The 26,611-nt window shown below is 41.1% G+C and overlaps 1 protein-coding gene across 19 annotated transcripts in view; it reads right to left on the bottom strand.

Annotated features, from left to right (window-relative positions):
- STARD13 (StAR related lipid transfer domain containing 13) overlaps positions 1-26,611 on the bottom strand; it is a 583,995-nt gene that overhangs the window by 133,195 nt on the left and 424,189 nt on the right. Inside the window, exon 1 of one of the 19 annotated variants that reach the window (XM_051831809.2) lies at positions 7,116-9,467. The exons of the other annotated variants lie outside the window; for them this stretch is intronic. Coding sequence (XP_051687769.1) covers positions 7,116-7,173 — 58 coding nt within the window. The 5' untranslated portion in view covers positions 7,174-9,467. Of the gene's footprint in view, positions 1-7,115; positions 9,468-26,611 lie in introns of those variants that run through there. 19 annotated transcript variants of the gene reach the window in all.

Here is a 26,611-nt window from a genome sequence, read left to right as displayed (position 1 = left end):
GCCCTCAACAAGAGCTGAGAAGATGCCAGAGCTGTGCTCCCAAAGGTCCAAGCCTCCAGCGCCATGAGCCAGATAAACTCTGTTCTTAATACATTATCCAGTCTCAGGTATTTTGTTGTAGCAACATTAAACAGACTAAGACATCTTGCCATTATTTATAGAAACCAATGAGAATAAAACGACTATTTCAGGATAACATTTTTGGTATGTGAATTAACATTAGAGCATTTGAATTTAAAAGAAAATAACATTTTTGGATGGTGATATTTTAAAAATGGGTATAATTTGTTCTTTATAAAGAAAATACACACATGTAACTTAGTATTTTTTTTTCTTTTTTTTTTTTGACAGGCAGAGTGGACAGTGAGACAGAGAGACAGAGAGAAAGGTCTTCCTTTGCCGTTGGCTCACCCTCCAATGGCCGCTGCGGCCGGGGCACCGCACTGATCTGATGGCAGGAGCCAGGAGCCAGGTGCTTCTCCTGGTCTCCCATGGGGTGCAGGGCCCAAGCACTTGGGCCATCCTCCACTGCACTCCTGGGCCACAGCAGAGAGCTGGCCTGGAAGAGGGGCAACCGGGACAGAATCCGACGCCCCAACCGGGACTAGAACCCGGTGTGCCGGCGCTGCAGGCGGAGGATTAGCCTATTGAGCCGCGGTGCCGGCCAGTATTTTCTTAATTACTAAATATAAACATTATTAATAGCAGATGTTATATGGTAATACCTTTAGCACCAAATAGAATATTCATCCACTCAGCAGACACATATCAAATACTATGCCAGATACTGAGAATACATGGGGAGAGTATCCTTGACCTCAGGCTACCATGTAGGGCCTTTGAGACAGATTGGATTTTTAGGATATTTTCTTTTTCTCCATTGCTGACAACAAGTCAGCTCCCAGTTCCATCGGCCACCTCCATCTGTAGCTCACTCTTCCGTCTAAGTTTTAGTTTGTAATTCTTTAGAGGCCTGGGCATTAAGCTTGCTAGGATGATTTGTACAGTAAGAGGAAGTAAGTCAAGTTGCCAGTAAGTCAGGGGCTGCTCTGAATAAAACACAGGAGCTCCGGTGTTCAATGTGGACATTGCTGGTTTCTAGATCTTTTCCCGATGGCTGATTCTACCACGTGGCTGAAATTTGGGTATGACTGTGTCATGCACTTAGAGCACTTAGCATTTTCATTTCCTTAGGCACAACTGTCTTTAATTGGTATATTTCAAATTGCCTTTTAAAATACTACTGCCTGTGTTTTCTAAATCTTTTCCTTAAAAAACCCATTGTGTTAGTACAATACTGCCCCCACCTTATCCGTAGGAATACATTCTAAGACCCCAGTAGATATCTAAAACCGTGGAGAGCACCAAACCCTACACATATTACGCTTTGTCCTAAACATGCCTGTGGTAAAGTTCAATTTATAAATTTGGCACAGTAAGAAACTAACAGTGAGACAGAATACTTATAGAAACATACTGTAATAAAAGTCATTTAAGATTATTAGTTATTTATTTATGGACTGTTCTATTTAACAATTCTGGTCCACCGTTGGCTGCAAGTAACTGGAATCATGGAAAGCAAAGCAGTGGACAGGGGGACTACTGTGTGTGGTTTCCTTGTAATGGTGATGTATGATTATACATTTAGAAAACGAATGCCCTGCAGTGACACTTGCACAAAATGGTTTGTTCACTGTCTTATATGGATGCAAAGGGGTCCCCTCCCCCTCACTGAATTTATATGTTGAAGCTCTAGCCCCCACTGAGACTGTATTTGGAATGGGGTCTTTGGAAGACAGTCGTGGTTAGAGAGGTCACAAAGATGGGGCTCTTCTGATGTGTTTACTTGCCCTCCCTCCATCAGGTGAGGGCATCGTGAGAAAGCAGCTATCTTGCAAGCCAGGAAGACTGTCCCAAGCAGTGGTTTAACTTGCTGCATCACAACGCCAGCCCCTATTTCGTTGTATTTTGTTATGGCAGCCTGAGAAGACTAATACAAACTTCAAATAAGCTATTCTTTTTTTTCTTAAGATTTATTTACTTGTTTGAAAGGTAAAGTTAGAGAAAGACAGAGACAGAAAGAGAGAGAGAGAGAGAGAGAGAGAGAGAGAGAGAGAGATCTTCCATCCATTGGCTTACTCCCGCAATGGCCAGGGCTGAGCTAGGCTGAAGCCAGGAAACAGGAGCTTCATCTGGGTCTCCCACATGCGTGGCAGGGGCCCCAGCAGTTAGATCATTTCCCACTGCTTTTCCCAAGCCATTAGCAGGGAGCTGAATCTGAAGTAGAGCAGCTGGGACTGGAACCAGCACACATATGGGATGTCAGCGCTGTGGGTGATAGCTTAATTCGTTGCACTACAACACTGGTTCCCTAAACAATTTATCTTTAAGAAAATTTTTACTTATGTTCTTTTATTATTTCAATCTGATGCATCATTCTAATTACTTCATTTTCTCCTCATAAAAGCATAGGACATATTTAGTAAAAGGCTACTGTCAGGCTATTGATATAAGAGTTAGCATATTTGGACAATACTTTTCAAAGTTAAAATTATTATTCACAGGGGCTGGTGCTATGGTGTAGCGGGTAAAGCCACTGCCTGCAGTGCCGGCATCCCATATGGGCACCAGTTCAAGACCCAGCTGCTCCACTTCCGGTCCAGCTCTCTGCCATGGCCTGGGAAAGCAGTAGAAGATGGCTCTCTCTCTCTCTCTCTCTCTGCCTCTCTTTCTCTCTCTGTGTAACTTTGACTTTCAAGTAAAATAAATAAATCTTTAAAAATTATTATTCATATAAGTAAATTGGGTAAACAATGGGATAATGCATGAAAATTTAATATTTAGCTTAATCCAGGCAATATTTAGGGAAAACATTTATTAATCTGACCCATACAATAAAACATAACATCTCTTAAAACTGTAATTATTAACTTTTGCTAGATTTTTAAGAATCTTGCAGTGCTGGCATCTCATATGGGCGCCGGTTCAAGTCCCAGCTGCTCCACTTCTGATCCAGCTCTCTGTTGTGGCCTGGGAAAGCAGTAGAAGATGGCTCAAGTCCTTGGGCCGCTGCACCCACGTGGGAGACCCAGAAGAAGCTCCTGGCTCCTGGCTGCGGATCAGCTCAGCTCCAGCTGTTGTGGTCATTTGGGGAGTGAACCAGTGGATGGAAGACTCTCTCTCTCTCTCTCTCTCTCTGGCTCTACCTCACTCTGTAACTCTGTCTTTCAAATAAATAAAATAAATCTTTAACAAAAAAGAATCTTGCCAATATTTTCTCCATTAAACACGTGTATGTGTGTGTGTGTACATATATATATATAAGATGTACACATCAATTTCCACCAGAGCAAGTATTCTTAATGCAGTGATGCTATTTCTCTGTAAAACTTCAGAAATTAAAAGAAAAATATAATAAATGTCTACAAATACATATATTATACTATATGTTTACTTCTTCTCTTAATCTCTGAGGTTTTACAGAGAAAGGGGATCACTACATTAAGAATGCCTGCTCCAATGAAAATGAAACATAAACAAACTAAGGAGATTTCTTTCAGCAAAGCACACTTCATTTTACGGTAATAACATCTAAAGAGTCACTACAAAATGTCCTGGTCACCAGTCACTTTGGAACAGTCTCACCCACCCCTCAAGCCCTGCTCTGCCTCCGACGTGAAGGAACACCAGACTGCTGGGCCTATAGCCATCTTCTCTAAAGCTTCCTCTTCAGTCCTTTCTATCCTAGTTCAAGGTCTATCTTGTTGTGATAGACTCAAGGCAAATCTGTCCTCACAGCCAGTCCAAATGAGGATCCCAGATGGTTCCGCTCTGAATGGATTTAAACAGACGGCTAATTTGTTCCAGATCGACTTTCCACAGCAGTATCTTGAAAATTCAAAAGGAAGTACTGGAAGCCCCTCTAAAAAGAATGAAGCTGGGAGACAGTCATGAGCATCTATTTAGAGCTAAGCATTCCGTCCTCCAAAACAACTCTCACCAGCACAGTTGCTTGAAAGTCCTGTTCTCATTTAACATGAGGGCAGAAACATTTCATTTCAAATTCAAGATAAAGCTTACATTTCAAACACTTTGCAAAAGGTAATTCCAGGCCTTAAGTTGATAAGTTTGAAATGACTGTGGAGAGAGAACAGAAGGGAGACAGGATGCTGGGCACAAACTGAGATCCTGAAGACAGAAAGTTCCCTAATCCCAAATTTTACCTAGGACAAGCAATATAAGGACTAGCTGTCCATCACAAGAAAGAAAGAAAGAACGAAACAAACAAAAAACCTCTATTGTGGTGGGCATTTGGTGAAGGGATTTGCCCGTGTCCCATGTCAGAGTGCCTAGGTTTGAATTCCGGAGTCCAGCTTCCTGCTAATATGCACCCTGGGAGGTAACAGGTGATGGTTTGAGTAGTTGCATCTCTGCCACCCATACGTGAGACCTAGACTGAGTTCCTGGCCCAGTCTTGGCTGTTGAAAGAATTTAGGGGGTGAACCAGCAGATGAGAGTTCTGGGTGTGTTCTGTCTTTGCTTCTCTGCCTTTCAACTATGTAAAAAAAAAAAAAAAAAAAAACCAAAAAAACGAAAACCAAAACAAAACAAAAAAACATTTTACCTAAATGTAGTAGGTACTAAGAAAAAAATTAATGATGAGAATATTGCAAAATACGACACCATACTAGTATAAGATACACTCAAGGCCTATCAAATAGAAAGAAACAAATCCTTCACAGTGAATTTCTAATAATCCAATGAACATGTGACAGTAAAACTGAAGACTGCAGAACAGTTCTAACAGAGAAGGGGGTAGAGGAGGGCAGTTGCAAATAAAAAGCAGCCATTGGTTTGGATTTGTTCCAATATGAAGCACTGCACCAGGTGAGGAAGTGGTGGAAGGGAGGAGTTATTTCAGGCAAAGGGAACATAAAAGCAAGGCACGGAAGCATGAAGGGTACATGCAGTGCTCACGGAAAATCACTGGAGGCTGGGAGAGAACTCTGGTGGATTCCCAACCGGAGAAGCTTGGGGCTGCCTCTGGACATTCCACCCCCACCTAGTTCTTCACAGAGGCAGATTGTCTGTAGCTTCTTTGAGAGGAAACAGTTAAACTGACAGTTTCTTCTTTTTAATGACGAATCTATTAAAATAGAAGCCACTCTGAATTCTTGATAAATATTATTGATTAAAAATGAATGAAAGGTGAAGTAACATTATTACCTGAAATTAAAATAGAGCTGATATTATAAAATAAGGACTTTTTAAAACAACTCTGTTCAGTTGACAGCAGAGAGCTGACAACGTGATATTGCTCTTTGTAAGGTCAACCAAGAGTTTGATTTCATCATTGTTCTTATTTTCCTTGCCCCCAAACACACTATTTATATTTAAATTAACTACCCAGTAAAGAACATATTTTTGTGATTACCTAATTTCTATATGGGTCACACCACAGCTTTGTACCCTTGAATAGAAGATTTTTGCAGTTCCAGAACATGACCACTAGAGGCCTGTGAAGAGCTTTTTTTCCCCCCATCATAGTCTCATAACCAGAAAGGTAGAACTAAAACAAATAAGAAATATTGATTAAACATCAGTAAGGCTGAGGTCGAATTGATAGGGAACCCCACATTAGTGCTACCCTCTGGATAAAATAAATAAAATGCAATACTCTTTCAAAAGTACAAGATACCGTATTGTAAAATGTACACAACTAACCTATAACATAAGCAATGTTAAAAGAAGCAGGGTTTTGAAAGCTCCAGCAGCAAGTCCAAAAGGCTACTAGGCCCTGGCAGGCTTTGCCAGGGTGGAAGAATGCACTAAGTGGTGAAGCTGCCGGAATAAAATTGCCAGCAGCCTGCATGTGCTTCTGAGAAAAGCGGCTTCCAGTTCTCCCAATGCATAACAAATACAAAAGGCACACAACTAACAGAAGAGAAGTTCCTGGGTGGGAAAGTAAACAACACAGTAATTTAAGACAGATGGGCTGAGAAGGCTTCCTAAATAGCGACTTGATGGCTGTAAACAAGGGAAGCCAGATGAGATATGGCCAGAACCCTGAGAGGAGGCGGCCAAAAACAGACTTTGGGGTCAAAATTGGAGCAGTTCTCACAGGCAAAGAGGGGGGTTCAAGCAAAACACGTCCCATGTTTGATATGCAAAGACAGCTGTAAGATGGCGCGTGTGAGCACCCGGAAAGTGAAGAGACAAGACCCCCAGTGACAGTCCCCCTGCCATCTTGCAAAATGTAGGACAGGGTTTCATTTCATTGCCTCCTCAACCAAACAAAAACATTGATACCATTAAAACTCTCATCAGTGGCACCGTGCATGCACACGTGTGTGTGTATGTACACACACACACACACACAAACACTACTGCCAGTCTATTTGCAGAAATGGCCTGTTTTCCACTGGGTTTGGTTAATTAGCAATCAGAAAAGAGTTGGAAGGGATTGGAAGAAAGAGCCCTTTGTTTGGAAAACCTGTGAAAATATTCCCCTCCAAAGCTTGTAACTTTCCCTCCAGCTCACCCTGGCCCTGAGGACAAGCCCAGTGCCAGAAGCCTCTGTGACCCACACAGAGCCCACATTCAAAGGCAGTTCTCTTTGTTGTCCCCTAGGAGTTAAGCCTTAATGGGTTTACAATTTGCAGGCTTTTTGGAGAGCGGTTGGGCGGTTGGTGCCTGCTGCCAGAAACAGAGCAGAGACAAACCCCAGTGAGTCCCACAGCTGTTGTGGCTGCCCCGGCTGCACCATCGGAGAGAAGAGCAGTCGCCTGAGGCATTTCAAAGACGTGCAAGAACACAGGGGGACTTTATGAGCCCTGGAAGTGAATTTGCAATTATCGTGAGCAGATGGTCAGTCCACGTGGGGTTGAAGGAGGCGACTGGAGCTGTCGTTCTTCAATGAAAAACAGGCAAATGGTAATTCACTGAGTCTGTGTGTCCTCACATCAGTCCTGTATGGGAAAAGTCAGCAGCTCCGAGTACAATAGAATAGAACATCATCCCCTCTGCTACCAGTTAGCTTCCCTGCCCGGCTCCTGACTTCCAAACCCAAACAATCTCAGCTTGGACAGGAAGAAGTCAGGACGTGCGCATCTTACCTTGGTTAAAAGGCAAAGTGGGTGTGGCCCCTCTGTTGGAAATACGGCAAACACTCATCCTGGCTGGCTGTGTTTCCTGGAGGCGGCTGGCCTGAACACTGTCTCCAACATTACTTTATCCCAGCCCCTTATTTCAGGAAATCTTCGTCTTAAAGCAAGATCCATGGATGCTCGGATGATGTTTAGTGATTTTCAGAGTAGAGATTTCAAAATTTCCTTTTGCAATCTATACCCGCTTTTTTCATCATCCTTCCTTCCGGTCGGGGCTGCTTTTTGATGCATGGAATTCTCTTTTGTTGAAATCTCTGCTGATTTCCTGTTATCTTTACATTGATTCATCAGAGAATCACATTATCCCTTTGAAAACACTGTTTATTTAGTCCATTATGACGCCTAAAGTTGGCCTTTCTCATTTGTACTCAAGTGATTAATGTCTCCAGTTCATGGAAAGTATTCTTAAGTGCCCCTGAAGTACAAAGCATGCCAAAAGACACTGTAGACGATGTATCTCACAGCACAATGTAAGACACTAAGAATCTGCTGAAGGAAGCTGAGACGCAGGGAATAAATTCTAATACCCAGCAAGGACTAAGATAGGGACATAATCAGAATGCTGTAGGAAAAGAGAAAATAATACTTAGTTTCGACTGGAGAGGTTGGGGCAATAATTTTGAAAGAGACTGAGCTTAAATTGGGCCATAATGTAGGGTGATCTACCATCCCAGTTTTATTATACTTGAAACTTTATTTTTTGAGAGGCACAGACACACATGCAAGTATGCACACACAGAGAGAGACAGGGACAGAGATAAACACAGAGAGAGAGAGAGAGAGAGAGAGAGAGAGAGAGAGAGAGACGGGGAGAGAAAGCTCCCATCCACTGGTTCATTCTCCAAATGCCTGCAGCAGCTGGTGGCTGGGCTGTGGCCAAAGCCGAGAGTGGGAACACAATCAAAGGCTCCCATGTGAGTGGCGGGAATTTAATTCCTTCAGCATCACCTGCTGCCTCCCTGAGTTTGCACGAGCACGAAGCCGGAGGCTGCAGCCAGAGCTGGGACTCAAACCAGGTACTCCAATGCACAACACAGGCCACTTAACTGCTACCTCATGCCAGTTTCAGAGCTGAAAGTCCTGCCTCCTAGGAAGCCCCTTGGTTGGTCACCCTGACTGTAAAGGGCAGAACATATCTCAAGGGTGAAGGAAAAAGGCATTGATGGTCAATGTGTACGTATTTATTTAAATTCCTTAATTTTCAACATTCTAAAGGTCTTAAGTATTATCCCCGAAAAGCTCAGAAAATTCCTTCTGTAGGGACTCTCCCAGCCATTCATATCAGGCTACTTTGAAAGTATGTGAAAAAAAAAATGGAGTTAAAACATAAGCTTATTTTGATGCAAACATTTCTTTGAAATCCATGCATTGTGTTTTCAGAACACATACTTTCCACGAACTTTTTGAAGACCCTCATACAGTCGTTCTCAAAATGGAATCTTCACACCAGCAGTATTGGCAACATTGGGTCCCCAAGTTCCCAAGATGTTCACCGGGTACACTCCGGCCAACTCACAGGGGTGCCAGGGAATACTTGAAAACTTTGAGAGACTGACAGTGACACAGGACACCTGTCAGACAGCAGGAAAACCGCAAGCTCACAATCCTTCAAACCTTTAACATGAGATCCCCTCAACAACACTCCTCTCCACAGGGCTGTGTTTTGTGGAGCTGAGTTTTTGGCAGCTGCTGTGGTGAAAAGCAAGCACTGTGTGAAAACCAGTGTGAAACGGAAAATAAGTTTGGTGATAGCCAATCTGTTCCTAAGATTTAAGAAACTGTTCAGTGTTCAACTAATGCACAAGTTCATTAAGTAATTGTGGCTATTAGCAATGAAATAACATGTTATTTTTCTTTCAACTTAAGGATATTTTTAAAAATATAGCTACTTAAGTTGTAAAGACATAAATACCATATCTTGCTTGAACCAGATTCCTTAGTACATATAATGGTCAAGTATTTCTTTTGGTCTTGGGATAGGTTACTGAGTAAGTCTGGCAGCCCTACCTAAGGGTTACTGGATAAGTGAAAAAATTCCTATGGCATTGCAGACACTGTGAACCCAGGAAATATGGGAACTTGCTACATATGCAAAATATTGGGCTCCACTGGAGACTTACTGAATCGGTCACTCTAGGGGTGGAGCATGGTCATCTGCATTTTGACCAGGTCTCCATGTTATTCTAACACATCTTCAAATTTGACAAGCCCTGCAGCAGTACACGGTCCTAAAGCAGGAGAGGCGTACTCAGGAGTGTAGATGGTCAGTTGGTAAACTGACATAAGGCCAGCTTCATGGTTTGAATGAGAAAATACAGAACAACCCTCAACCAACCCCCCCCACCCCCAACCTTCACTCCAACAAACTTAAATAAAGTACTACACAAAGTTCATGGAAGAGTAGAAGTAAGAGATCAGTTTATTTTGGAACAAAAGCATTTTGAAATCCACGCATATGACAGGATTTTCAAAAAGTTCACGATAAAGGTGCATTATGCCAGAAGCTGCTGTTTGGAATACCTACATCCCATTCTGGAGTGCCGGGGTTTGAGTCCTGGCTCTATTCCTGATTCCAGTTTCCTGCTAATGTGTACCCTTGGAGGCAGCAGTGATGGCTCAAGTGATTGGGTGCCTACTGCCCACATGGGAGATCTGGATTGAGTTCCTGGTTCCTAGCAGTAGCTAAGTCCAGCTCTGGCTGTTGCAAGCATTTGGAAAGTTAACAGCAGATGAGAGCTCTCTCTCTTTCTTCTCTCTCTCTCTACCTTTCAAATAAATAAAAATAAAATACAATGAAATCCAAACTATGCATGGATTTCAAACATTTTGCACCTATATAAGCTTACTTTTAATTCCATTTTTTCATGAGCTTTTTGAAGTACTCTCATGCATCTATGCATACATCTTCCTGTCCTAAAGTTTATGCTATGATTTTAAAAGGATGAAAGTTTGCTGTTTCCATTACAAATAGTGAATAATTTGCCCTTTATCTTTGGCATTCTGGAGGGCCTGCAGTGCCTTTTGATTTCTGAAAATTGAATTGCTCTGTTAGTGAATGTTTCAGCTTGTGAGAATGAATATTTTTTCTTTCAGAAGACAAAATTTATGGTTGGCTGGTGAGACAGGATCTTTGACAGCCATCTGACTTGTTTTCTCTCCTGACTTGATGACAAGCAGGACACACCTTGCCCACGCTGTTAGAATTTTTGAGGAAAGGAGTAAGGAAGGCCAGGGCAAGGAGGCCACAGGGTCTAGTGGAAACTCATGGCTGAGGGAGTGTTAGATTTTGAGGGAAATCTGTGCCGAGTTAACCTCCGTAAGCCTTTGTACCTAGGCAGAGATTTCCAAACTTGTGAGAACTGACTCAGAAGCTTTCAGCAACAGTCTTCTTGGGGAGTGCCCTCTGCATCCTTAGCAATTCGGTTACTGAACATGGAGCATCAGAAAGCTGCTCGGGAAGAATCTATATATAGATGTCATTGATTTTGACATGGAGCAAGAGAAAACCTTCTTAACTTGAATTCTCTGATATTGCAAAGATTTTAGAGCTGGATTTGGAGAGGACAACCAACCAGTTCCCATCAGGGATGGAGCGGCCCTGAAAGCCTTGAGCACAACCGCTGCCTGACGGCTAGTTTTCCTTGATGTTTTCCTGTTACAGGATGCTTTGATTTTAGAAAATAAATTCTGATCATCTTCTGACATCAGTACAAGTGTATTCTCTTCTCCTAAACGTTCCCAGCTCTTCTTCAAAGCTTCAGACTTTTCGATCAGTGATTTCTACCTAAACTCCTTTCTCTCTTGAGTATATTCTTACTACATTACTTTTGGTTTTCTCTGTGAAGTTTTCTTCTTTCTCTCACTGCAATTTGTATGCTTTCCCCAAAGATCTGTTCTCCTTTCTTCTCAAACCAACTCCTTACGATTGTGGTTATGCCAAGGAATTAAACTTTCCTCACCTCCTGGTAACCTCCTAATCCCTTCTCTCACTCTATATCTCTCCTCAAACTCTCTCCTCATCTTCATTCCAAGTCTTAGTGTCAGATTGCCAACTACTACCTGGCTATCAAACCCTGACTGAGAGTGAACTCCTTGTTTTTTCAGGAGTCAGATTTGTCCTCTTGACATGCTCAATGCTCTTAATGTAAATATCTGCCTTGACTAAGTAGGCCAAAAATCAAAGATAGTAGTTTCTCCCTTATCTGTGGTTTTGCCTACTGCAATTTCAGTTACCAAAAGATCCAAAACTAAGATCCAACTAAGATCCAAAAATATTGAGTGAAAAGTTCCAGGAATAAACAATTCAGAGGTTTTAAATTTTGCACCATTCTGAATAGTGTGATGAAATCTCATGTGATCTCACTCCATTTGGCCGGAGATAGGAATCATTTATTTAGCCAGTGTATCCACACCGTGTATACTATCTACTCAACAGTCACTTAACAGTCATCCCAGTTATCAGATTGACTGTTGCTGTAGTACAGTGCTTGTATTCAAGTAACTCTCATTTTGCTTAATTATGGCCCCAAAGCACCACTGTAATGTATATACAGAGCTCAACACCATCCTGGATTTCATACATTTATTGTGGGTCTTGGAACATATTCCCCCACAGATAAGAGGATTACTATAAATGATGCATTTTGTAATCTGTTATTCCTGAGCCCCCATTTGCAATCAGTTGGAATGTTAATAAAACATACATACCATGTTTGTGTTGTTTGTGTCTAAGACTTCTGCCCACCTTTAAGAAGGTAAACAATTCTTGCTTTGTTATATCTTATTCTTCCTTTCTGTTTCCACCACTGACCCACCTTGGGCAGCCTCATTTCTGATGTGACCAACTGCAATGGACTCTCTTTCTGGTCTTCCTGCCTCCAGTATCTTGCTTCTTCAGGTAATTTGGTACTTCTGCATTACAAAAACATTCTGGATCACACCATCCACTGGTGTGATCTCTTGATCAAAAGTTTCCCATCTCCCTTTACCTACAGTTGACCATACTTTTCAAAAATTTCCAAGAAAAATCTTGCCACAGTCTCTACTGATGCTCTGGGACACAACATATCTCCCCTCCAAAAAGATTTTAACATTTAAAATAAACTACACCAACTGGAGTGAGAAAGAGTCTCTGTGGCTGAGAATCAAATGACACATCCTAAATGGTGATCAACATCACAGTGCACCAGATCCTGAGAAATGCTTCATTGTCATCTAGAGTAAAGTTTCATTAGTATCTTCACACACAAAAAAGATGAAATTATGTCTTTCAAAAACACATCTCAGACAGTGGGTGTTTGGCTTAGTTGTTAAGACACTTGTGTTCTATATTGGAGTACCTGGGTTGAATTCCTGGCTACTGACTCCAGCTTCCTGCTAGAGACTCTGGGAGGCATTAGTGATGGCTCAAGTAGTTGGGTTCCTGCCACCCACTTGGTAGACCTGACTTGAATTCCTGGCTGATGGCTGTGGCCCCAGCCCAACTCCGGCCATTGAGAGCATTTGGGGAGTGAATCAGCAGGTGGGAGACAACTACGGATGATCTTGGATTATTTCCAGTTCAGATAGTCTAAAACTAGTCTGTTTTCCATAGCAGGTACCTTTATTTTATTCACTCATACATAAATAGAGTACCACATAAAGTCCTGAGAATTCAAGAATAAACAGAACAAGCATAATCCCTGCTCCCTCGGATTCTTCTCTTTGTTGGTCCAACTCCTTGGCTAGTTTCAAAGGCAATGCCAGATGGTAAGAGTAAAGTCTTAAAGAATGAAGAATTACTTGTCCTGAGTTTCTATAACGGATTACCAAGCGACTAGACTAAGGATGGAGCCAAACATGGTAAAAGACTTGGAGAAGGTGACTATACAGCTTCCAAAAGTAAAATGAGTGATTTTTTTTTATATTGGAAGGATAGGACACCCTTAGAAACTGATTTTTTTTGTTTGTTTCTTTTTATGTTTAGTGAGGAAGAGACCAGTAATTTTGAAATTTTGGTTTAGGATCTCAGGATCTAAATTTTTCCCATTAAGGGGGGAAAGAGTCAGTTTTAGGAACTAAAGTATAGTAAAATGTTCTTTTTATATAGATAGCTGTAATAATTCTCATGGTTCCTTGTCCTGGTGTAATTTAACCTTGCTATTCCTCTCATCAAGAAGAGCCCTTCAGTCTGGGCTTGGTTGTGTGGTTGTGTTGTTTTAACAATGAATAAAGTGGAAGAGACATTGTGCAACTTAGGAACCTAGAGCTGAAGAGGCCCTTCAGCTTCCCAGGTCATCCTCTTGGAACGCTGGTACAAGAATGAAGGCTGGCTTCCTTCAGGCTGAGAGACCATATGGAGAGAGGCTTGGTTGGCAGCCAAAACCAGCTACCAGATGCTTTAGAGAGGCAATACTGGGCCACGAATCCACACCAAGCTGTCAGCAAATCATCACTGCATGAGATAGAAGATAGCAGTAGAAGAACCCACAAGCTGAGCCCTGCTCAAATTGTCAAGATATAGATACAACATGTGGTTGTTGTTTTCAATCATTTTGTAACATAGCCATGGTAACTGATACATCCTTACACTCAAATATACCACACCAAGTTGTCTCTGAAGAGAAGGAGAAAGAATCTCATTTTCAGAGTGGGAGATGAGAATTTCTGCATGTTCCAGATAACTCAAGTAATTGGAAACATTGACTCCTTTCCCCTAGAATTGAAAAGAAACTGTACATACTGCAGAGCTGAGTTTCACTGTGAATTAAGTAAGTTATTATGGGTCAGTGCAAGATTCAGCTGATTTATAAATTGATTTGTTGGTAAACTGAGGATTATTTGCCCTAAGACACAATGCTGCGGGTCATGAAAAAGGATCAGCCAGAAGAAAAACGACAGTGAGAAGACAGACAGAACATAATGCTCATCTGCACTTATATCCTTGTAGGAATGTGTATGGACGAAAAAACATCCTGCAAGTGCAAAAGACCGCAGATGGGTTTCTGGAGTCATGTGCTCTGGGAAGAAAACAACTTTTAGCCATAATTGAATCATTTGGGGCCACACTCTGTGGGTACCCTAAGGTGATTATGCTCGGAGTAGAGGCTTTCTGAATGTCATTTAGCAAAGGAAAACATGGCTGGGTACCAGTAATAAACTAATGCCCTTGGGCTACTCATTTTTTATGGCAACCTAATTGAAATGTACAAATTGTATAATGCTCCCTGCTCATGAGAGGGGGCAGGACTGAGATCCAGATGATTGATTCTGAAATGTAACCACTAAGATAAGGTTTCTTCTTCAACAGAAAATATGTCACTGATCTAATTTCCAAGCAGCCAAGATAAGTGGAACTGTCATTCTGTCCTCCTGTTGGAAAGATCCTTTGTCTCCCATAGAAAAGAAATTTGCCCAGACTCATTTTTTGTGTTTCAAGCAGATTCTATTTTTTTCATTATTCCTTTTTTAAAAAGACAAAAGCAATTTCAAGAGCATTGATTAAAGTAACCAGTAAACTCGAGAGTCCAGATTCTATTTTTAAATGCACACTCCAAATTATCATGTACAGCAGAACAATGCAGACTAAGGCCAACAATTTCATTTTATTCACTGTACCAGTAGGGGTATTTGCAGGGTGTAAGAAAAAGAAAAGGTGAACCTCTTATGCAGAGGAACATTATGAAGAACAAGCTCAAGCTTGGCCATTTCTTAAAAACTATTATTGGTTTCTCAATGTGTGGACAGAAGGGCAAGTGCACTGTATTCAACAACAAAAATGCCTTGTCTGTCTTCTGAAGCAAAAGATAATAAATCCCAGGGTTATAATTTAAGACACAAGTGTCAAAGGGAAGCAAAGGAAGTGATTTAAGGTGAACAAGTGCCCATTCTGTTTCACAACAGGGATATGTTAGTACCATTAAGTTAGGGTGCACAAAACATGACCCATTCATTCACTTAGTATGCACCTGATGTACCCCCAGAACAGGTGCACAAATCTCCAGATAATGCTGGCTGTGGTACACTGGAGGGTATGAACTTCTTGTGGCTATGTCATTGTCTAAGCCTGTATGTCTAGGAACAGAAAAGCATCTGCTTAAACTGCTGATATATTTTAACAAACACACCTGTCTAAATTTTACTTTCATATCTTAATCAGTTTTATACCTTGGTAAAAAGTCAACATTTAAAAAATTAATTCCACTTAATAAATATTTGTGGAATACTTTCTGTGCAGAATGCCATGCCAGGTTAGATTCATAAGAGGATCCAAAGATAGAGAAGATAGTCTCAAACTTCATTCAGCTTATTAGACAAATAAGAAAAAAAATTTATGACTATAAAATTCAAATAAAGAAAGAGACAGAGAGGGAGAGAACAAAACAGCATGCAGTAGTATTTCAAAGACAAGAATGACTGTTGGCAAGAAAAATAATACTTCATGGAAGAAGGACCTTGAAGATTTCACAAAATTTCAATAGACAATGATGGAGATGTGCTTATGGAGAGTTATAGACTTGTCCAATTTAGAGGGATGACTGGGGGAAAGACCCAGAAGAGGAAGTGTGCTGTGGCTGAGTCTGGCTGGAGACATGGTACCAGGAGGTAGAGAATCAGAATGGAAGGAAATTGGAGTGAGCAGCTATGGCTTAATTTAGCAGACAGTGGGGTAACATGATGAGCCTTGTGCTTGGATATTGGATAAGCAGAGACAAAGTCACTCGCCATGAAGCCCTTTTCAACACCATTGCCATGACAACTGCTCCACAGACCACTTCCCCTCTCATTTTTTGGAGCTAGTCTTTTTTTAGCCTTTTTCCCCAAAGGTTCTAATATAAATTTGTACTAGTTGTAATATGTCATATCTATTACAGAGCTTTGCAATTTGCTAGATATAATAGATATGTAACGTGTATATTATATATCTACAATACATAGTTTTGGAATTTGCTAAATATAGTATATGTGTATATATATGCAAAACAAACATACATATCATATATATATATATATATGTGTGTGTGTGTGTCTTATTAGTCCTAGAATTATGATTAACACACTGCTGGCCATTGCTCAAAAGGCACAATTTTCAATACTGCCTACATATCATCCTATATCACCTGAAGTGCTTACAAGACATGAGATGCTACTACTCCAGCGCAGATCACTCTAGTCAATGGGTCCAGATACCCAGTTTTTAATAGCTGGCCTGGAGATTCTAATACACTGACAATGCTGGGGACTGCAGATGCAAAAATATTTTTTATGTAAGCAATTTATATGATCTTCTGAAGGGTCCTTGTAGTACTATACTTCCAGGCCCAACTAGGCTAATTAATTATTTGGAATAAGTGGACATATAATATTTTAAACCTTGTTTCCTGTTGTGATCTTGAGTCATGAATTGCCCAGGGAAATCACTAGGAAGAAGAGAAAGATCAACAAAGGAAGAAGAAGGGAATGTAACTTAACAGAGTTTTAGTGAAAAGGAAAATGTGGTGCTACCTGGAAGTGTGTGATGACCAGGAGTGTGAGAATGTGTTACTGGTGCATGCTAGCGTCAAGAGTTTGCCACTCATCGGGTCAAGACTTGGATGGAGAGTGGGGAAAGCGGGACTCAGCCACTGCAGCAGGGCCTCAGGTAGCCAGGTGAGTGTCCTCATTCATTCCTCTATCTCCCTGTTATTCCCATGGTGGTCTTTTCTCATGTTTTCATGTTTCTTCTCTCTCTCTTTTTTTGGCATTACATCTATTTATTCATGTCATGTCTTCCTTCTCTTTTTGCCCCACAGTTTGTTTTTTCTTCTTCTACCTCTCCATTCACTTCATTTCTTTCTCACCAATGCCCTACCCATATTAACCCCCAAACACTCAGATTATACACTATTTAAAATTATTTGTTTTTCTTGAATGAACTTGATGGTCTCTAGTCTAGGATTTTTAGGGTGGCAAGTTGAATATGTTATGTAGTTCTCTTTAGAATTGTAAGCTTAAAGTAAGCTGTTTTTCACTGATAAGTTGGAAAGTAGTTTCTAATAAAGAAAGGGAGACATAGCTCCCATCCCCTTGCCAGATATTCCTTATCAAGGAACAGCAATGAACATTACATTTTAAAAGCTGTCAACAGCAGTATGCTTCATGGAAGTTCTCATGAAAAATATTTGACATTCTATATGACATTAAAATGACAGCTTGTTTTATGAATTAAAATGAGAAAAGTCGATAGCAATGTAATACCATTCCCCAAATGGTGGGAGAATTTGGGAACAAGGAAATTAACATATACTCTGAGATTGTCACTATTCACAAACAGTTGCCAATGAATTTCAATTCCAAGGGAAAGTGCTATTAATTGTTGATTTGTATGACCAAAGAGAAAACACAACAGCATCTATACAAAGTCTTTACCTTACATTGTCATTTATTTCTGCCCGTAATGGGTTTCTTAATACTCAGAACACCAATTCCATGAATTCTTAAGGGTGAACATTAAGAATCATTTTTTTTACAATAATTCTTCCTTGATTTTCCTCCTTTCTGTTACATAATTTCTTTTCTCAGACTTTCCTTAGTCACCTACAATGTGACAGGAACTTTGGTTGACAACTTATCAATATTGTTTCTAATCACTGTAACAATCAATGGTATGATTCAGAAATTCGCATCACCATTTAACAAGTGAGGCTCAGGGAGCGTTGAGCGTTAAGTACCCTCTGTGTCACAATTACCATAGGTAACATTGATATTCAGCCCACATGCTTCATTCCAGTGTTGGTGTTCTTTCTACTTCTGTGTACTGTCTCCCCAATAGGAGCTTTACACATGCTTATTTGGCTCCCCCAGTAAAAATAAAGTAGCAAAAAAAAAAAAAAAAAGCGATTCTGCAAAAGCGTACCCTGAACATTCTCAGTAATGGACATTGCTAGGTATTGTCCAGGAAAATCAGCTATTTTAGGATGTCAGTGATCTCCTCCTAGCTCATATTTTCCCTACGAGAAAGCTCATTATGCGGGAGGAATAAATAAGAATGAAGTGTGTGTTTCTCATCTCCCGCTGGGGAAATAAAATTGTGGAGAATTTTATTCTTTTAAAAACTATGTGCTATTTTGTAACCAGTGTCTCCCTTAAAACAAAAGAAGTCTTGTGCAGAGTTCTAGATGTGACATGGGATTACCAGAATTTTCCTTTTGGGATCCACGCTAGTACAGATATAGCCCAAGAATGCATCCTTTTTAAGGCATTGCTTCCTATTTATGGAACTTATGTGATGGGGCAGATGCTAGGCCTCGCAGTCAGGATGTCCACATTCCACATCACAGAGTACCTGAGCCTGATTCCCAGCTCCAGCTCCTGACTCTGGCTTTCTGCCAGTCCTGACCCTGGATGCTAGCAATGATGGCTCAAGTGACAGAGTCCCTGCCACCCATGTGGGGGTGGAGGGGAGATCTGGGTTGTGTTCTCGGCTCTCGGCATTGGCTAGGCCAGCCATTGCAAATTTTATCTAAAACCCTATGAAGTCATGTTTTCCATTCCGTACTTACATCATAATAAGTCTAAATGAAACCTTTCATATTTATTACTGTTCATTTCAACCAGTGGTTTGGGTCCATTGTACCATCCTATTGAAGATCTGTAAAATTCTTTGTCTTGCAATGAATGCATTCACCATCCTACCTAGGAAAACACCCTTTCTCTAAATGCTGCCCACTTCCCATACTCCTTAGTCTCTACTTGAACACACTTCCTTCTATTCCTGTTTGCTGGACTCTAAATGACATGACAACACAGTCCTCATCTGTCTTGTTACCTGGATCCTGGCATTTTACATAGGGCCTGGCAGGGTGGAGAAGCTCATATGTTAGGAATAAAAAAAAAAGAATAAGAGGATGATGGGAAAAGGGGACAGGACAGGGGAAGAAGGTGAACTGAAGTGAAGGAAAAGAAAGGGGAGAGAAGAAAACCAATATGAGGGAGAGGAAGAAAAAGATAACAGGATAAGATAAGGGAACAGCAAAGTACATGGTTTGAAATCTAAGATGCTTGACTTAAAAATTAATTAACTTCTCTGAGCCTCATATGTTCATGTGTGTGAATCACAACATCACCTCACTGGCTTTTTGTGATAATTATGGGAGAGGATAGATACATAAATGTCTAGGGTGCAGAAGGTAGGTCCTACTGATGATTGACAAGGTTGCCTGGGTCCCTTCTCTCCACTCTCAGAGTTGCCAGTATGATCACATGTCAAGATCACATGGCTTTAATCTCTGCAGGCTGTGGGAATATGTGGGCCATATGCTCATTGCATTGCCTTTCCTTCCAAATGAATCACTTCACTAAAATGGGAGATGGACTAAAACAGTTTGCCAGGTTAGGATGATTCATCCAGCCCAGCTGTGGTCGTCATCCGAAAACCATGTGCATTCAGTACAGTGGTAAAGACTGAATAGCCACTAATTTGTAGAGTTTTTGGTCTTGGTGTCATTAATTTTTGGTTTTTAAGAGAGGAAATGCACAAGACATCATTATGTCAGCCCCACGTAAGAAGCTGGTAGACACTTACTAAGTAGATGCACATGTTTATGCTCCAAAAGTTTCCCTTTTTAAACAAAGTATACACATCTAATGGGCTGCTGGCTATTTGTTGTGTTATTCCTTCCCTTGATGGTAAACTATAATGAAACACATTATTTTTAATGCTAGATAGGGCGCCGGCGCCGCAGCTCACTAGGCTAATCCTCCGCCTAGCGGCACCGGCACACCGGGTTCTAGTCCCGGTTGGGGCGCCGGATTCTGTCCCGGTTGCCCCTCTTCCAGGCCAGCTCTCTGCTGTGGCCAGGGAGTGCAGTGGAGGATGGCCCAGGTGCTTGGGCCCTGCACCCCATGGGAGACCAGGAAAAGCACCTGGCTCCTGGCTCCTGCCATCAGATCAGCGCGGTGCGCCAGCCGCAGCGCGCCGGCCGCGGCGGCCATTGGAGGGTAAACCAATGGCAAAGGAAGACCTTTCTCTCTGTCTCTCTCTCTCTCACTGTCCACTCTGCCTGTCAAAAAATAAATAATAAAATAAAAATAAAAATAAATTAAATAAATTAAATGCTAGATAGGGATTTTAACAGCCAGCTCTCCACAAGTCTCAGATTGAGCATACTATTTAACTTGTCAAGTAATGCTGCTGCTTAAATTAAACAAGTACCATCTCATCCTGAACACAGTTTCAAAATTAACTTCCCTTCCTTTTCAAAATAGACAAACTGGATAACCTTAATCTCTGCAGACTCCTGATAAAGCCAAAAAATCAAAACAATAAGCTTTATTCATTCTGAAAGGTTACAGAGATAAAAATATTCACATCTTAAATAAGGTATTCATATCATTACAACATTTAATATTTCCCACATCATAGATAGTCTTCGGGTACTAAAAAAAGAAAGATCATGATCCTCTAATTCAATTTATTCTGGTCCGACACATGATTTATCCAAGGTTTTGAGTAGCTTTGATGTCTGAGAAGCTGCCCTTTATTTGGAATTCCCTGCCTTTAATCCCTCCCCAGTTGCCACACCCCTTGCTACTGCCTATTTTTGACAAGGGGGCCATGAGAACAGGGTGAGGCTCACTGGGATGGCCTGAGGGCCTCAAGAGGCTGCTGTGGGAGCAGCGATAACAGAGTGTGAGACATTCCCTAGGAACCCTGAAATAACTACACAACAGCCTTGTCATTTGTTTTTAACCACACAGAGTGACTGAGAAGGTCTTCAGTCTACAAGCTGCATTTAGGTCCCTCCCTTCTACCTATTTTCCAACACATTAAACAACTATTTTCAGCTTTGAACAGCTCTTGCTTTATAAATCCAGCCTGCAAAAGCTATACACACAAGGCTTCCAACTCAATGATGGAGCTGCCAAAGGAAAACCAGTGTTGTCAGGATCAATAGGTTTAACCCGGCAGGTGCGTGTTTCACTTGAATTACAGGCAAATTGCTGGAAATCACACAATTGAAGGTTGCATCCAGAAGAAGAACATCTGTTTAGACATTTTTTCTAACTTTTCCCACATCAGATCATTTAGCAAATCTTTCATGACAAAGTATGCTTTCCATAATACTGGATTCTGGGTGAGCTGCAGAAGTTTCATAGCCATGCCAAAAAGTGATATGCTGAGGGTGGTAAGGGGCAGAAATGTGTCTGCTCTACCTGGGAGCGCCAGGAGCTTCTGGGTTATAGAAGACAGGGGGCATCACCTGCCAAGATTGCCTCAAGTGACAAATCTGCACCCATGCTGCTTGTGGAACACATGATCTGGCTCAGTCCTTTCACATTCTTTAATTACGCTAGGGACATACAAAATATCACTACTAACCAATTTTCCCATTGACATCTAGAGCCCAGTGCCATAGGGTACTTCCCAGAACCCTGAAAGAATCCTGTGTTTATACCTGTGGAACACAGTGTGTATTCTTGGCCCACCATCATCAGAGTTCTGCTGAAAGCATGACTTTATCAGCTTAAAATGATGGCTATGGACCACTAGACTTCCTGAAAGACATTTTAGGCTTTAAGAGAAAAAGAGGTGTTTTATTCTTCTTTCAATTGTTTTATGCTTTGTGGTCCCTTTTCTTTCCTGTGTGTTCAACTTTTGGCAATTAAGAAGAGATCTTAACACTCCAATCGCTTTAAATATATATTAATTCAATGGACAGTCTGGGAGGGATGTGTATGTAATGCATGTTTCATGCAGGAAAAAAACAGTTATCCCAAAAACACACAGCAGAAAGGTTGAGTGCTAAATGAGATCTGCTCGCACAACACGGCACTCATTGATGACCGTACCCACGATGTGCGGTTCTCTCTGCAGCACCAGTGGGCAAAGGAGATGTTCTTGTGAGTAGTGAGGTTGCTGCTCAGTGATGGGGAGAGGACAGTCAGATCTGATAACAACTTTGAAGTCCCTGATCCAACTGAGAAGGTCAAGTCTACTGATGGATGTCATGTGTATCTGTGATGTGTAAGCACATTATCAAAATCTGGAATTAAGCTTTCAAAACAGTACCAATCTGAAGATTCTGTTGAGACTGAATGACAGAATGAAGGGGGTAAGAAACAAAGAACTCTCTTGAGTGGACACAAGTTCCCTGAGCAATGAACCAAATACAAGTGAGCATGTTTTAACAGCCTGTCACAGTCCCTAGGGAAACTACAACCCTCTTCAAGTGTAATGCTCTCCAGGTGTTCTGTTCATTGGTAACTAATTTATGAGATGTATTAGTACTAAATATATGCACAATTGAGATTACGTCTCTCGTGTGTAGGGCGCGAAGCCATCCCAGCTTGTCTAGGATTATCTAGATTTTGGCAATGACAATCCAATGTCCTCAGAAACCTTTCAGTCCTAGGCAATGTGGGTTGGTTGATCCCTAGCAAATGGGACACTAACCTGAGCAGGTCATGGGTTGCAACACTGACTGAAGTCAGAGGCATGACACAAGGTCAGCTCGGCTACCAAGAGGAGAATTTGTATACCTGACATACCAGACACCTGAGCAGAGTAGAGATGGAAGTGTAGTCAGGACAGCAGGTATGACAATGCTGGAGACATAACAAATGCATGTGACGCAGTGGGAGAACCTTTGGAAGCACTGTAAGATACCACTATGATGCATTACCATTATTGCTGATTATTTGAATATTGTTTTAGTATCTCAGTCCCTTTATAGGCATCATTTATAGGTAAGTGTTTGAAAGTATTCTAGCAGGACAACAAATTTGAAAACCTTATATACAGGTGTAAGTTAATCTATCACTCATGCCCAGAAGGAGTCAAATATCATGTAACTCTGGTCCTGCCTTATGATAAGGGACAGATGGCACCTCTTATTTAAAATGTTCAGTGGGCCTTTCATTATATTTACACAGCTAAGATTTATCAAGTTCCCTACTCTTTAAAGAAAACCACTCACAACTGGAACCAAATTCTGTCCTCCAGAGGCAGGCATTGTGGTCAGAACTTATGGACCCATTTGCCATTGACCACATCTCTGTCTGCACACAGAAGTCTACATAAGGAGCAGAATGTGGAGGGAAGTTGTTCATAGTGAGATGGGCCCTGCTGACAATTTAATTCATAGATATGAATCCTTGCTTCTAGTTACAAAGGCCACATCCACTGAAACTGATAGAAACAGAAAAAATCAGAGCCGGAGGGAGCTCCAGGATTCCTGGGTATCACAAACAGGCAAAGCTTCAGACACAAACAGGTCTCCATCCTCATGCTTCATCTTTGCCACACTCCTTTCAGTGCAGGGAGGGGCTGCTTCATAGCAGGTACACAGATGTTTGCTTGCAGCTGTGGAGGCAAGAGACCTCGGAGCTGAAGAAAAAGCACTAGTTACTGGACCTTCTGTACATGTTCCCCCAAAACTGACATTCACAGTCATGGTCTATAGGTAGTGGAAGATACTTCACTGTCACCAAAGAAAGAGTACATGTATTTTCAGGTCTATTTTTTATAACAAGTCCAAATTAAAAAAAAAGAATACATACACACATAAGCTTGATTATCTTTACCTGACCACTTTCCAACTTTGTTAGTTATCTAGGCCTGCTGAATACTAAAGAAGCTGAACAAATACTCAAGAATAATGAAGAAGGATTCAGTTTCAAAATTAATGTTCAAACTTGTTTTATGGAGTCTCAGATTCTGAATGCTCTTTGGACTGGTCATCAGCTCTGAGCTGTAATCGCTATGATGTGCAGATTTGTACATGTGTGGACCCTAAGGAACTGTCTTGGGTCTACAATGTGCATCTCATCAACTGTACCTCTGCTTGCTCAGCCTGTTTGAGAAAGCTCCTGCAGCCCGAGGGCCTCCAAGGCCGCTCCTTGGGCTGCCCTTTCACAGTGCTGCCATTTTGTCAGGCTCATTTCCTGCCTTCTTGCAGATCACTGCCTGCTGCCAGATCTGGACTCTTGACTTGTAATAGCATTTACTCACATTTCTTCAGCACCTATTAACACTTTGACAGTTTCACAACTAAGTAAACTGTTCATTCCAGGTCCACATGTGGCACATTTTCATCCCTTATCCCTTTTAATTTTTTAAAAATGTAAATAAATCTTTATTTTAAAAGGGGGGGCAGCGCCCTGGCATAGCAAGTAAAGCCACTGCCTGCAGTGCCAGCATCCCATGTGGGCACTGGTTTGAGTCTCAGCTGCTCCACTTTTGATCCAGCTCTCTGCTATGGCCTGGGAAGGCAGTGGAAGATGGCCCAAGTCCTTGGGTCCCTGAACCCACGTGGGAGACCTGGAAGAAGCTCCTGGCTCCTGACTTCAGAATGGCACAGCTCCAGTCAGAGTGGCCATTTGAGGTGTGACTCAGTGGAAGACCTCTCTTTCTCTCTCTCTCTCTCTCTCTCTCTGCCTCTGCCTCTGCCTCTCTGTAACTCTGCCTTTCAAATAAATAAATAAATCTTTATATAAAAAATTAAAAAGTGCATATTTGTGTTTCTATATAGAACTTTGAACTGCTTTTGAATTTTGAGTTGTTACTGCTTTCACATTGAGCAGACTGGAATCTGTCCAAAAAGATTGCAAAAACCTTTCGTGGTCAAGCTTAAATGAAACAAGCACATTAACATGTGATGGCAGAAACAAAAATGATGACTCATTGTTGCCAATCCCATCTAAGAGTAGTGAGTTGGCTTGAAGAAGATTTCAAGAAAATGTAGTAATACTAAATATTTAATTTCAATATTTAAATACTAAATTTTAAAATTTAAAAGTAAATAGAGAAATTTAGTATTTGAATCTCAATGTTTGTGGTAGATGGGAGAACTAATTCAATGTTTATGCTTATACCAGCGATGTTTTAAAGAAAAAAAAAAACACTATAGTACTTATAAGATGACTACAGGAACAAAATCTAGAATTTTTTTTAAGCAATCACAGGTTTCTTATTAAGAAATGGATAAGTGAAATGGAGATCAACCCAAAACAGGAAAAGGCTGCAGATAGACAGATAAACTCAATTGTGAAACTTATTGATTATAAGTGATAATAGAGATGCTCAATTAAGATAATCTGAAATACAGAACTGGAAGAGAGGTGTGGGGTCTGAGCCGCAAATATAGATTTGGTGCCCATCCACTTAAAATTGGTAGTAAATGGCCGGTGCTGTGGCACAGTGGGTTAAAGCCCTGGCCTGAAGTGCAGGCATTCCATATGGGTGCTGGTTCTAGTCCCTGCTGCTTCTCTTCCAATATAGCTCTATTCTATGGCCTGGGAAAGCAGTAGAAGATGGCCCAAGTCCTTGGGCCCCTGCACCGGTATGGGAAACCTGGAAGAAGCTCCTGGCTCCTGGCTTTGGACCAGTGCAGCTCCGGCCATTGTGGATATCTGAGGAGTGAACCAGCAGATGGAAGACCTCTCTCTTTGTCTTTACCTCTCTCTGTAACTCTTTCAAATAAATAAAACAAATCTTTTTTAAAAAATTGGTAGTAAAATCTAAACTAAATCTAATCTAATCTAATCTAATCTAAAATCTAAACTAAGTCTTGGGAAGCGTGGAACTGGCAGGGAGAATGAGTTGCTGGCAGGGACATCAGTAAGAACAGTTAAGAGAAGCATGGAAATGAGATCCCAGTGGTGTCAAGGCAAGAAGGCAAGGAGGCAGAGACCAAAAATTTCAAAGTCTTGGTCTTTCTTATCCCATTCACCAGATACCGAGCACTGTATATAGAAATATAGATGCCTCTTTCCATATATACTTGCACAGATACGTGTACATGTGGAATACAGGGATGTAGAAGGAATGTGACTGACACTGCAGCAGCTGCTTTAGAGCCTAGAAAACATTTGAGATGGATAAATCCAAGGAGAGAAGGAAAAGGCAACAGACCGATTTGAGAAAAAAATGTGGGTTATAATTAAAAAATGATTTGTAGGCAATTTGTAGAAATGTAATCTGTGAGCTCTAGAAATGATTTTACCCTTACCTTTTACAAATCAGGATTATTAGGCTCATAATGAGAGTCATCAATTATGAACAAGATCCTGCCAGCCTTTTCAATTTCACACAAGAGGGCAACAGAAACAGAAAGCAGTGAGGCCAAATTTCGGTTTGAACATCTCTGGGAATTTGCATTTAACATGAAAAGACCATTGCTGTAAATATAGTTCCCAATTTGTAGCAGCTGAGACTCATAACCAGAGTTGTATGGCTCATAACAACTGACAGGTTATCAGCAAGTGTTGGCAAGAGCCCTTGGCTATTAAAAGATAATTAAAACTCATGATAATCTTCCAGCTGCTTCATTTAGTCATTTTTGTTTTATATGAATGTGATAAGGCTCTGATTCATTTTAAATGGACAGCCCCTCTTTATCAGCTTTCTGGGTTAAGCTGGTGAGTGAGAGCTCCTCATTTACATATCTCCTTCCAGCTACAAAACTTACTCCAAGTGTCTTTCTCTG

The sequence above is a fragment of the Oryctolagus cuniculus genome, chromosome 9 (genome assembly GCF_964237555.1).
Source record: "Oryctolagus cuniculus chromosome 9, mOryCun1.1, whole genome shotgun sequence".
Lineage (NCBI taxonomy): Eukaryota > Metazoa > Chordata > Mammalia > Lagomorpha > Leporidae > Oryctolagus > Oryctolagus cuniculus.
Note: the sequence above shows the minus strand (reverse complement) of the source record. Positions and strands in the feature narration are given on the sequence as shown.